Source organism: Stegostoma tigrinum, chromosome 9 (assembly GCF_030684315.1).
Source record: "Stegostoma tigrinum isolate sSteTig4 chromosome 9, sSteTig4.hap1, whole genome shotgun sequence".
Lineage (NCBI taxonomy): Eukaryota > Metazoa > Chordata > Chondrichthyes > Orectolobiformes > Stegostomatidae > Stegostoma > Stegostoma tigrinum.
Window position 1 is genome coordinate 85,921,781 of NC_081362.1, and position 14,377 is coordinate 85,936,157.

The 14,377-nt window shown below is 45.5% G+C and overlaps 1 protein-coding gene across 1 annotated transcript in view; it reads right to left on the bottom strand.

Moving 5' to 3' along the window:
• The window catches only part of kif26ba (kinesin family member 26Ba), a 379,843-nt gene that overhangs the window by 45,701 nt on the left and 319,765 nt on the right, over positions 1–14,377 (bottom strand). The window contains exon 11 of the mRNA XM_048536110.2: positions 5,029–5,191. Coding sequence (XP_048392067.1) covers positions 5,029–5,191 — 163 coding nt within the window. The remainder of the gene's footprint in view (positions 1–5,028; positions 5,192–14,377) is intronic.

Sequence of the window (14,377 nt, forward strand, 5' to 3'; positions counted from 1 at the left end):
GATCAAAAAATGGGGGAGGGGGTTCTCCAAAACAATGCACAACGTTCCCAACAGATCGTTTGGTCGTTGATCACAGAGATCTAGTGTGTCGGATCTTGCAGAGCGTGTAGTTGGCTGCCAACTTTCTTATGTTCCTGTAATGGTTATACCTGGGGAGTACCCAATTGGCTGGGTATACAGAGGCCAGGAAAAGCGGGTATGTAGGTTCTTTCAGCTGTAACACAGGTCCTCAGGGTGGATGCACTGGCAGAGAAGACTGTTGGGCTTCCAGCGTCAAGCTGCCCTGCTCTCACCTGGCCAACCCTGGGGTAATGGGCTGTGAACCCAGGATCACTGCCTCTTCATGGGCCATGCTGACGTATAAGGAGTTGTGGGACACAGCTGGCCCATGGTAACAAACCCATGCCATAGATAGACAGGAGAATGAATTGTGGTTATTGTAGGGTGGCATTAAAACATTCTGAGATGTGTTCTGTTCGATGTCTGTAACTTACACCAGCCTTCGATTCACCACGCAGAAAGACTACAAAGTATTACGAGACTGTGGTAAGGAAGGAATCCCCTTCTAGTTATTTTCACCAAACCCATTTGCTAATTGACAGGATCCTCAGGCGGATGGACAGGTGTATTTTGTGGCCCAGAGTGAGAATGGAACATGCCATTTTGGCCTGTTATAAAACTGTCCCCCTCTTAGCATTCCATTTTCGGTGTTTTATCAGGTCCTTCATTCCCCTACTGCGAATGGAATGTGAGAAAAATAAGGAAGTTTTGTTTTTAAAAGGAATGAGAATTAACTTTCAAATGAAGGTAGGCAAGCTGAAAGCTCTCACGCCAAGCATCGTGGCTACTTGGTCTTAGTCATGGGCCTAAAGGATTCAGACAATTGATCGACACAGTGGAATCTATGACCCCCTGGAAACAGGACATACTAACACATGCTCAGGGGCAGATCGCAGTCCCATCAAGTGGTCCTCATTGGGTGGTCCTCATTGGATGGTCCTCACTGGGTGGTCCTCAGTAGGTGGTTCTCATTGGGCCACCCTCATTGTGCTGTTCTCATTGGGTGGTCCTCATCGGGTATTCCTCACTGGGTGGTCCTCTTTGAGTGGTCCTCATTAGACCATCCTCATTGAGCGGTCCTCACTGGGTGGTCCACATTGGGTGCTTCTCACTGGTTGGCTCACATTGGGTGGTCCTCATTGGGTGGTTCACATTGGATGGTCCTCACTGGGTAGTCCACATTGGGTGGTTCTCACTGGGTTGTCTACATTGGGTGGTCCACAATGGGTGGTCCCCATTAGGTCACTCTCAATGGGCAGTCCTTATTGGGTGGTCCTCATTGGGCGGTCCTCATCAGGTTGCTCTCATGAGGTGGCTCCTAATTGGACGGTCCACATTGTGGGTCCTCATTAGGCGGTCTTCAACAGGTGGTCTCATTGGGCCACCCTCATTAGGCCATCAATGTAGGCAGCAGGCCCTGTCAGAGAGAGCTGCCTTCTCCAGATGGAAGATGGACCACCAGAAGAAGAGGAAGAAGTACAGGGGGAGGAGGATGACCCAGAGAAGAGTTACTCAACACCTTGGTGAAGGTGCAGGATGGCGCTTTACAAATTTAACGAGACTAACACATTCCATGGCCATAGCCTCTGGGATTGGTGCACCATCCCCAATTGTCACTGTTGTATACTTCTTCTGTCTTCTTAAATAATGTATCATACCTCAACTGCTGCTTATTAACCAACTCAATAAACTATCTGAACATTGCTACAAATGGCTATCTCGGGGAACAGCGATCGCAAGCCCCCACAAACCCCCAGGACACTGGCTGTACTATTGAGCTTGATAGGATGCCGCATCCATTGGCCACAGGGACTCAGAGCCATTGCTGCCCCCTGGAATTGGTGGATTAACAGATCATGACCTCCACTTACAGCGGCGTTCAGTTCCACCAGATCCAATCGGAACTGAGTGAGCTGGGGAGTGGTGCGTTCTGAAGGTGAGGTGGACAAGGTGAAATGAAGGCTTCCCCACTAGTAGGGTCTGCAGCCAATGAATCGAGGTGTGTGCATTTTGCAGTTACTTTGGTGGAGTCAGGCTCTGCCCCTCCTTCCAGGTCGCCATGGCGACATGTCCCCTTAAATCCCATCCAGTCGGCGCTCCGTCACATTTCTAACAGTGAGCCTGCACTGGCCTGTGACAAGCAATGGTTCCAGGCTGAGATATGAACGTTGGCCAGGAGAACTCCCTTGCTGTCCTGCCAATAATGGCCACCAGTGTTTTGACACCCACTCAAGATAGCAGGTAGCTTTTAGATGAACCAGAAAGTTGCCCACAATCGGTACTCCCTCAGCAGCGCAGCATCAAGCCAGCAGGATTTTCCTTTGCATTCTTTCCCGGGATCTGGGCACCATTGGCAATGTCTCATGTCCTTTAGGGAAGGAAGTCTGTCTTTACGTGGTCTGCCCTCCAGACCCACAGCTGTGTGACTGATTCTCAACTGCCCTCTGGCTAATTAGGGGATGGCCTAGCCAGTGACATTCATCCCATGAATACATTTTTCAAGGGTTCTTTTTTCTTGTTTGAGATGTTAAACGGAGAAGACTTGAAGAAGGGCAGTAGAGTTTTCGATGATGTTCCAGCCAACATTTCTCCCCGAATAAATATCACAAGAACAGACGATCCGGTCATTACCACGTTGCGGAGCGTGGGAGATTGTTGTCTACAAATTGTCTGCCGTGTTCCTGTGCTGTAACTTCAGAAAGTGCTACATCATCTGGACAGAAAACACTTTGAGAAATCCAGGACTGGTGAAAAATGCGATGTAAACGCAAGTCTTACGTCATGGTTAACACTTCACCCCCACTTGAATCTTTGTTGTTCTAAGTCAGGTGCACCAACTGGCTTTTTATGTACCTAAGATAACAAGGTGTGGAGTTGGATGAACACAGCAGGCCAAGCAGCCTCAGAGGAGCAGGAAGGCTGACGTTTTGGGCCTAGATCCTTCTGCAGAAGTGTACCTACATAGGATTTCTCCATGCCATCGTTGATAATTACGGGGTGTAAGAGGCACACTGTACTTTGGTCTAAAGTATGTTGCGATCTTCTCAGGGCAGCGTTGCGCACAAGTAACAATTACTCATATTTGATCATCATCAGCAGCATGTAGCGAGGTTATGGGCCACATATGCAGCCAATGAATCCCCCTCAGATGTGCAGCGAGCAGTTAACAGACAATCCCATTGCCACGGGTCTGTAGTCACCAGTCAATATTTGACAGTGGTTACACAGTTTTACACGTAAGGCTAGAATTTTATTCCAGAGCATTTCTCATTGAATTCAAATTTCACCGGTGGGATTTGAACCCATGAGCAGAGTGTGTAATACTAATGCAGTGCCGTTACCAATAGTGGAGTGATTCGAATCCAGACTATGCCTGGACCATGTGGATAATAGTGGGTTCAAGATGGCAGCTCATCACCACCTTCTCAAGGGGCAGTTTGTAACGGGCAAGAAATGTGGGATTATGCCAGCCACATCCGTATCCCACAAGATAACTTTAAAAGAAACTATTCCCAAGAGTCTGTTGATTTGAAGGAGCATGAAAACTGTGGAGCCGAAGGGGGTTTCAGAGATAGGGAAGAGAGAAGATTACTAGGCAACAGTAGTTCAGAGAAGGTTCAGTCAACTAATACATGGAAGGAGTGGTCTGCCTTGTGAGGAGAGACCAGACCGGTTGGGCCTGGATCCTCTGGAGTTTAGAACAGTCAAAGGTCACTTATTTGAAACATGTAAGATCCTGGGGGGACTTGACCAGGTGGATGTGGAAAGGATGGTTCCTCTTGTGGGTTAATCTAGAAATAATGGTCACATTTTAATAATAATAAGGGGTTACCCATTTAAAATGAGATGAGAAAACATTTTTGTTTTCTTTTAGAGGAGATCTTTGGAATTCCCTTCCTCAAGATAGAGCTGATGCAGAATCTTTACAAGTTTTTACGGTACAGTTAGATTCTTGGTGACTGAGTGGGTGAAAGATTATCGGAGATATGCAGAAATGTATGGCTGAAGCTAAAAAACAGACCAGCTACGATCTTATTGAATGGTACAGCAGCTTTGAAGGGCTGAGTGGCCTGTTTTTGTTCCTTCTTCACATTTCATCTTGTTCCTTGCCTCACTGCCTCGGGAAAGCAGCCAAAATAATCAAAGACCCCTCCCACCCCGTTATACTCTCTTCCACTCACCTGCTTCAGACAAAAGTTTGTAAACATGTACCAACAGATTCAAGAACAGCTTCTTCCCCGCTGTTATCAGACTTACGACAGACCTCTCAGATACGGTCTTTCTCTGCACCTTTTCTGTAGCTGTAACACTACATTCTGCATTCTGTTCTATTACCCTCGTCTACGTATATAAGGTAGGATTTTGGGCAACACGGTGGCTCAGTGGTTAACACTGCTGCCTCACAGCACCAGGGACCCGGGTTTGATTCTACTCTCAGGCGACTGTCTGTGTGGGTTTCGCACATTCTCCCTGTGTCTGTGTAGAGTTTGCACATTCTTCTTGGGTTTCCTCTAGGTACTCCAGTTTCCTCCCACAGTCCAAAAATGTGCAGGCTTGGTGGGTTGGCCATGCTAAATTGCTCATAGTGTTCAGGGACGTGTAGATTAGGTGGATTATTGGGGAATGGGTTAGGGTGGGATGCTTTGAGGGTCAGTGTGGACTTGTTGGGCCGAAGGGCCTGTTTTCACACTGTAGGGATTCTGATTTGTATGGATAGCAGCAAGACACTACATATCTCTGTATCTGGGTATATGTGACAGTAATAAATCAAATCACTGAAGACAAGAGTAACAATTTTAAACTTTAGATCAGTGGGTCAGAGGTGAATGTTGTTTTCAGCCTCCCAGCCTGAGAATTTAACCCAGTCATTGCTACAAGACTGATTCGATCAGAGGGAATAGGTAAATAGTCAGGCTGGCAAATGTCAAGGACGATCCAATTTTGCTTGTATGGGGTCCTCTTGTGTACCTTTGTCTTCTTCTTCTTCATTCGGAGGACTCGCGATGCGATCTGGATGGTGGACAGGGTTTCGGAGTAGTTGCTGGAGGAAGCTGAGATGTGGGCAATCATGGTGGTCCGGCAGTTCAAGTTGCCAAGGGATTCCCGCAGCAACATGGTGAGCTTGCTCTCCCTGAAATGTTGAAGCGAGAAGATGGCAATGAATAACGTGAAGCACTTACTGCAACAAAATGTAGAAGCCTGAGGATACTTGTGGGGCTTCTGGGTGGGGTGGGGGGCTTGCCGTTGCTCCAAGGATGTATCCCTTTGCAGACAGATTCCAAATAAGGGGCACAGTTTAAGACAGAGATGAGGCGTATAGTTGTTGTCTCTGGGAGGGTTGTCAGCCTATGGAACACGCTTTACCAGAGAGTGGAGGTGAGGCCATTGTATATTTTTTAACGCACAGATAGATAGATAGTTTCTTGGCTAATAAGGGTTACTCAGGAATGTGGATTTCAGGTTACAATCACAGCAGCCAGGTCTTGTTGAACAACACAGTTGGCTCCAGGGGCACCTACTTCTGCTCCTAATTCATACGTTTAAATGCATACATGCAAAATCACACAGATCTGATCTCTACATTATTAAGAGGGACTGGAAAAGGTGCAAGAGAAAAGAAAGAGGGTTATCATCATCTGGAAAAATTGAAAAGGCTGTGACACACAGATATCCTAGCTAAAGGTTTATAATATAAACCAGAAAGAAAAGACCTGATATCAAGTTTACAATGGCCAGAGAAAATACTGAGCAGTGCCCATACAGTGGTTATTAACATTATTCTATACATGGGTTTGATGGGGTAGATGTAGAGACGATGTTTCCACATGTGGGGGAAGCAAGAAGCAGGGGCCTTAAGTTTGAGGTGGTCACTAATAAACTGAACGCGGATCACTCGGAGAGTGATGCGAATGTGCAACTCATGTGGTGAATAAGACAGAGGCATGGGGTGATGGGGAAACCAGATGAACATAAGAAAGAAAAAGGATTAGAATGAAATGTTGATGGGATCAGATGGTGTGGGTGGAAAGAGGCTTTTGTAGAGCTGACATGGATCAGTTCACGTGTTGCAGACACGCTGTAAGACCTAAGAATTGGCCATGGGGCCATGTGACTTAGAGGAAGATTAAATTTATGTCAAGTTTCCTTTAAACCAATAAAAATTTCATTTAAAACTATACACTATAACTTTCTATACCATTCCTCTCTTTTGAAGGAAGAATGTATGCATTTATTAAATATCACAGCTCTCGCTCTCACACATACGCTGACAGACATACAAACAGGCTGATGCACGCACATACACACACACATGCACTGACACACATGTGCGTTGACACACACATGGTCACTGGCACGCACACATGGACACAAATACATGCTGACACACACACAAACACAGTGACACAAACACACACTGACACACAAACACACAAATGTTGTGATATGCAAACACACACCGACACACACAAACACAGTGACAGACAGACACAGACGCAATGACTCACACACTGACACACACACAGACGCAATGACACACACACAGAGTGACACACTATCACATATACGTGCACTGACACACACACAAACACACTGACACACAGAGTGACACATGCACACTGTCACACAAACACATGTACACACTAATATCCTCACCAAACTTTATAATGTCTCGAGCACTGCATGAGGTTTATGTTGCAAAAATTTCAAAGGTAAAACCTCACTGACATTAGTGCCTTACAGTTTGTTGAGTATGGAAGAACATTCTTGAAATGTTTGAACTTTGCTTAATGCTTGGCTGAATATTTCATGTAGTTGCTCGATCACTCACCATGGGTCCCCCATGTGCTGCATGCAAAAGGCTTTTCACTACATTGAATGAGATTCCAATTACTAATGTAGAAATAATAAATACCATAGTTTACTGACCTTTCAGGGTCATTGGGGGCAGTCTAGATTTGTTTCTTTTTCCTTCCGTTCCTCTAAAACTTGACTCTCCCTCTTGAACCCCACTAACACGGTGGAAATTACAGCTATTGTGGGATCTCTGTCCCTTAATGCCCTACCCTCAGAGGTAACCTTCCAACCACTATAGAGATTGTGGATGACCCATGCCCTTTGACCTCTCAGCCTAGTAACAGACCAACCACGGAACACAATGGGAAATCAAACAGTGTCTTCTTATCAATGCACTTCAGGATCACAACCTGAGGCATAAAAAAAAGTTAAGATGCTTCGACCAAAGTTAGGCAAAGCTGGAAATCATCATGGCCAGAATAGTCTTCTCATCTAGATCCAATCTCCCAGAAGGCCTGGACGTCGAGGTCAGAGAAAAGTTTCCAAGAATCTTTTCCTTCCCCAAGTTGGCCCGTGTTTTTATCTCCCAGGAGATCATGTGAGTTTATTTTTATTATTTCATTCTTTGAGAGTATGTGTCATTGCTGCCTTTGAGCTGTGTTCTAGAACCACTGCTGGACATTTGGTGTAAGTAGACCTGAGACGTTGTTATGGAGGGAGTTCTGGGATTTTGACCTCGCAATATTGAAGGAACATCAAGATTTTTTTCAAGTTAGGATGGTGAGTGGCTTGGAGGGGGAACTTGTGTGTAATAGTGTTCCTATGTATCTGCTGCCCTTGTCCTTCTCGATGGCAATGGTCATACCTTTGGAAGGTGCTATCACAGGAGCCTTGGTGAATTACTGCAGTGCATCTTGTAGATGGTATACACCACTGCTACTGAGTGTCAGTGGAGGGAATGGATGTTGGGGGTTGGGATGGAGTGCCAAATAAGCAGGATGTTTTGCCCTGGATGGTGTTGAAGTTTGCATTTCACACTAGGAGTGGTTCAGGTGCGGAATGCATTGCCTGGAAGTTCAGTGAGGGCAGGTTCAGTTGGGGCATTGAGGAATGTGCAACAGTTTACAGAATGGCACAAAGTTAGTGATGCTCATTTGCAGAAGCAGTGCAGACACGATGGGCTGAACGGCCTCCTTCAGTGCCATTATGAATTTAAAACTTTGAACGTGTTGTTGGAGCTGTGCCCAACTGGGCAAATAAATACTCGTTCCACAGACGACATGTCCATCATGGGCCTCCTGCAGTGCCACAATGATGCCACCCGAAGGTTGCAGGAACAGCAACTCATATTCCGCTTGGGAACCCTGCAGCCCAATAGTATCAATGTGGATTTCACAAGCTTCAAAATCTCCCCTCCCCCCACTGCATCCCAAAACCAGCCCAGCTCATCCCCACCTCCCTAACCTGTTCTTCCTCTCACCTATCCCCTCCTCCCACCTCAAGCCGCACTTCCATTTCCCACCTACCAACCTCATCCTGGCTCCTTGACCTGTCTGTCCTCCCCGGGCTGACCTACCCCCTCCCTACCTCCCCACCTATACTCTCCTCCACCTATCTTCTCCTCTATCCATCTTCGGTCTGCACCCCCTCTCTCCCTATTTATTTCAGAACCCTCTCCCCATCCCCCTCTCTGATGAAGGGTCTAGGCCCGAAACGTCAGCTTTTGTGCTCGTGAGATGGTTATGCCGCAGCTGTACAAAACTCTGGTGCGGCCGCACTTGGCGTATTGTGTACAGTTTTGGTCACCGCATTATAAGAAGGATGTGGAAGCTTTGGAAAAGGTGCAGAGGAGATTTACTAGGATGTTGCCTGGTATGGAGGGAAGGTCTTACGAGGAAAGGCTGAGGGACTTGAGGCTGTTTTCATTAGAGAGAAGGTTGACAGGTGACTTAATTGAAACATATAAAATAATCAGAGGGTTAGATAGGGTGGATAGGGACAGCCTTTTTCCTAGGATGGTGACAGCGAGCATGAGGGGGAATAGCTTTAAATTGAGGGGTGAAAGATATAGGACAGATGTCAGAGGTAGTTTCTTTACTCAGAGAGTAGTAAGGGAATGGAACGCTTTGCCTGCAACGGTAGTAGATTCGCCAACTTTAGGTACATTTAAGTCATCATTGGATAAGCATATGGACGTACATGGAATAGCGTAGGTTAGATGGGCTTGAGATCGGTATGACAGGTCGGCACAACATCGAGGGCCAAAGGGCCTGTAATGTGCTGTAATGTTCTATGTTCTATGAGATGCTGCTTGGCCTGCTGTGTTCATCCAGCTTCACATTTTGTTATCTCAGATTCTATCATACTTTTGATTATCACAACAGTAGGTGTCATCTACATCATGATGCAAAATATACATGGATTACAGGGGCAGGCTGGGTGAATCAGAAAGCTGTTTCCTATTTGATACGATCTGTTGGTCTGTGGGCACAAGTTTTACTGTAAATGACTTTGTCCACAGATGTCGATGCAGTTTATATGTACAGCATCCTCTCGCAGCTTAAGCAGGAAAATAAATGATTACAATACTGTCCTGCAAACTGACTGAGCTGTCTTGAAGATGTTTAACAGAGCACAGTGAGCATGCCAGGACAAGTCTCGTAGGGAGGTTACCAACAAAAGGAGCGTACATCAAAATGAACCCTTTCTGTACTTATTACGAAAAGGGAATCATTTAATCAGGGACAGTGTTGACTGTAAAATTTTACTAAACCATGATGAGGGGCAGGATACAGAATGTACATAAATTGTGACTGTGACGATGTGGTATGTGATTTTATAAACAGTTCCCTACTTTTGCCAAGTGCCTTCTCCTCCTGCAGGACATAAAATGGCAACCACTAGGGTCTAGAAATGTTTCTCCCAGTTAAACAAGGACAGCAAAGAATAACAGATGATTTTTCCAAACTAACTCCCAAAGGAAACAAACTTTCTCTTAAAGTACAACAATCAGACACTTAAATAAATTTGTGTCAACACTTCTAACGAGATTGAATGTGCAACTGTGAAGAAGAGAAAGGCTTGGATTTATAGGTCTCCCTGTCTATCTTGCATTTATGCAACACTCTTTACCCCCTCAAGGCTTCTCAAAGTGCTTTAATGCTAAAACAGTAGTTCTGAAATGACTGGTGTCATGTAGGAAATGCAGCAGCCAATCTGCACACCGCAAGATCCCACCAATCACATTGCAGTAATGAGCAGAAACCAAACAAAACCAAAACTCAGATGCTGCCAGACCTGCTAAGCTTTTCCAGCAACCTCTGTTTTTGCTCCCTCCTGATTTATAGCATCCACATTTTTAACCAAACACTAACAACCAGATGATTTGTTATAATTAGTCGTAGAAGTCTACAGCACCCTTCAGCCCATTCAGTTTGAGCCCAAAAAAACAAGCACCTGAAGATTCTAATCCCATTTTCTAGCACTTGGCCCACAGCCTTGGCATCGCAAGTGCACATCGAAATACTTCATATTATACTGACTATTTGCCAGGGTATCGAGGTGGATTCCCTCTTCCTTTGCTCTAAAAATAGTGCCATGGGATCTTTTACAACAACTTGACAGAGTTGACTGGTTCAGAGTTCTCTGAAAGGTGGCAAATTTCAACGTTGGAGTGCTCCCATTGGGAACATCATCTCCAAGAAAATCTCTGGAATGGGACTTGGAGTCAGTCACAGCTTTCTGATCCACAAGAGAGTGGTATCCACTGAGTCACAGATCACCCATCATCAAGAGGCGATCCTGCAGGTGATGGTTAGGGAGTCCCAGTAGATCTAATTGTAGATAGAGAAATATTGGACAGACCAAGAGGCATCTACTGAGGGCTGTAGCACTACCGCTTTAAGTCAATGCTGCAAGGAGAAGACTTATGTTTGCAATAACTCTGGAACATGTAAGGAACCTTCAAACTTTAGTAAAATTGTTCCTTTTACATTCAGTCTGGGATCTGACCGGTTCCTGTGCTGTACAATTCTATGTTCTATTTCCAGGTGACAACCTGCCATTATTGGATAGTCCTGTACTGCAGCTTATGACAAAGTAGTAGCATAAGGTGTGACTGCAACCTTGGCTTTCTTCTGCTGAATGGTGCTATATTAATGCAAACCTTTCTTTCTTCAGATTATAACTTCAATGGACAGGACTATCTGACAAACCCATCCAGGACACTGGAATTGCGTTTTGACACATCATTCAGGAGATTCTTTGATTCGAGCACAGCCCATGTGGGATTCACACTGTTTCTGATTGCCTTTGTGGGCCAGTGCTCCCTACTGTTCGAACTTGCCTTCTGTTTTGTGGTCATTTAAAAAAACAGTTTCTTTGAAGATCTCCAGGCTCAGCTCAGTGAATCGACCAGTGGCACAGGTTCAAGGGGCTGAATGGCCCACTACTGCTCGTTCATCACTATGTACAGGAGCGACGGGTCTCTGATTTTCTGCAGACATAGATTCAGGGCCATCCATCTCCCCAGAGATAATGGGAACTGCAGATGCTGGAGAATCCAAGATAACAAAGTGTGAAGCTGGATGAACACAGCAGGCCAAGCAGCATCTTAGGAGCACAAAAGCTGACGTTTCGGGCCTAGACCCTTCATCAGAGAGTTAGGCCTGAAACATCAGCTTTTGTGCTCCTGAGATGCTGCTTGGCCTGCTGTGTTCATCCAGCTTCACACTTTATCATCTCCCCAGAGACTTCTTTACAAAGGAGTTCAATCTCCCTCAGAAATTGGTAATTACAGAAGTGGTTCACAAATAGCCATGTGGCCAAGACATTGCAACTATTCACCAGGCGGGTCAAAGCTTTTGCATCCTATGATCTTGCTTTTACAGCACCGAAACAGGCCATTTGGCCCAACCAGTAGATGCTGGCTCAAATCCCCTCCCACCTTACTTCATTGCACCCTGTCTGCACATCCTTCTCTTCCTTCCTCGCTCACGTACTTATCCAGCTTCCTCCAATATATCTCCGCTCTCACACTCTGGGCCTCGGGGCAGAAGACAGCCCTACTGACACTGTCTGACACTTCGCTCTATCTCTCTCCTTTCATTGCCGTGGTTTGGCAGAGTCCTTCTGCCCCTTATTATGGAGAGTCCACAAGTGCACTCTCCCGCCTGGATACAACCAGGAGGCTGGATGCAAGAAGTACTGCTTACAACAATAAGTTCGGAGCCTCAGGCAGGAATGAAAGGCATATCGTGAAAAGTACAATATAGGCTTATGGAGCCCCTAGTGAATTAAAGAATACTACTGCAAAGCCTGCATGATATCTCAGGGAGGACAGACTAGCTACAGAAAGATAATAGCATATATATTTGAGGACAATTGCTGGACAATTTTGGCAGATACTATAGTGGGCTCACACAGTCATTCTGTGACATACTCCTATTCTGACCCACATTCTCTGCACCTCTCAACCAAGGCCATTTTGAATTATAGGCAGACTGAATTTAAACAAAAAAATCCAGAAAACTCTCTTCCTTATTTGATAACTGAAAGCTTGCGCCATCACGTGTCAGGCCTGGCAATTTACTACCAGGCCTTCCACTGGCCTCTTAAAGCTTTCCTTTTCATTTCTGAGATGCTTCTAATGATTCACTTTGCAGGGCAATGGAACATCACAGTGCACTTGCTACAATCCTAAATCCTGGAATTATGTTTGAACTCGCTTAGTCATATGTTTGCCTGACAATTAAGGTTCTTTAAGACCAAAAGAGACAAGAGCTGAAGTAGTTATTTGCCCCACTGAGTCTGCTCTGCCACTCGATGAGATCATGATTGATCCGATAATGCTCAACTCTACTTTTGTGCCTTTTCCCATAATCCTCACTGGTTAAAACTCTATCACAGACTTTTCATGGCCCAAACTCAACAGCTCTCAAGGAATCATCATAGAATCACTGAATCCCTACAATGTGGAAACAGGCCCTTCGACCCTCTATAGTAAAAAAGGAGGTCCAAAAGGAGGTATTGGAGATTTCGGTGGGGCTGGAAAATGGCTGTTTGACTAACCATCGAGAATTATCCAATCAGGCAGGACTTGGTGACAATGGACAGTTCAGCCGACCAATCACAAAAGCTTGGCGGTCAGAGGTCATGTGACAAAATCTCCAGGGTGACAGCTGGACAGAGTTGGCGACTCAAGTGGCTTTGAGGCAGAAGGTCATGGTTTCAGGCCTCAGCTCAGGGATTTGATCCGAGCCTGACACTCCACCGCAGGTCCCGTGTGAGTGCCTCACTGCTGGAGGTGCCATTTTTCAGATTGAGACATTAAACAGAGGCCTCCATTCTCTCCATCAGGCGGATGTAAATTGTTTCCACAGCAACACGTGAAAAGCAGCAGAGGTGGGCATTTGCACGCCTCTCCTCCTCCAGGGTCTTGACCAATATTTATCCTTCAACCAACACGACTAAAACAGGTGGCCTGATCATCGAAACATTTGCTGTTTGTGGGAGCATCCCATGAACAAATTGGTTGCTATGTTTCCACACATTAACAGTGGTACATTATTGACCGTAAACAATCTTGATGATTGTGGAAGGTCACCTCAGTACTGGAGACGATGACCATCATCAATGGTAAAAGCCCATCTGGTTCCCTGACGCCCTTCAGGGAAGAAATACTTGGTCTGGCCTACATGTGACTCCAGTCCCACAGCAATGTGGCTGCATTTAACTGCCCTCTGAAATGACCGTAGCCATCCACTCAGTTTAAGGACAATTGGGGATGGGACAGAGTTTCTGAACAGCCAGTGATGCTGACGTTCTCAGAAGGAATAGAGAATAACAAAAGTGCAGACTCCATTTGTGACCAAGCCTGAGGAAACATGGTTGATTCATTAATTATCATTATGTTAGCCTTTGTAATTCAATTCAAAGTAATAGGACTGGGGACCTCTCCAGATTAACAAAGAGGCGGTGAAGACTTGAACATTTTGGTTTTATCTGAATTTAGTCCGTAGTTGGGCATTTTGCTACAAGAGCATTTAGTTTCACACAAGGGGCAGTGACTAAACAACCACTCTAGTATTAATTAGTTACAATATTTTCAAATTCTAGCTAAAGGTTGCCAGGAACATTGCCACGTGTGTGTTTGCAAATGGTTGCAAACTGTTTCGGCTTGTTATGTAGCTGTGAGTGGAGTGGGGGTGACGGACAGGGAGGTTGGGGCTTTTATCTTGAAGCTTGATCCTGAAGCTTCTTCAGTTGAAGTCACTGTAGATCCAGGTGGAGGAACACGATGAGAAAAAAAGAATCTAAACTGACGCAATTTTTCGGCTCCAAGCCTTACCCAACCAGAAATGGCAAGGCAGCCAGGTTAAGCGAGAAAGGGTACTGATTGGAATAAGGTCAAATGATGAACAAAGTGTCAAGTGCTTTGATTTTAAATGGGGGGGGCGGGTGGGACACATAAATCTAATTACTGGTCCGATGGGAATGTATGGGATACAAACTGGAGCACATT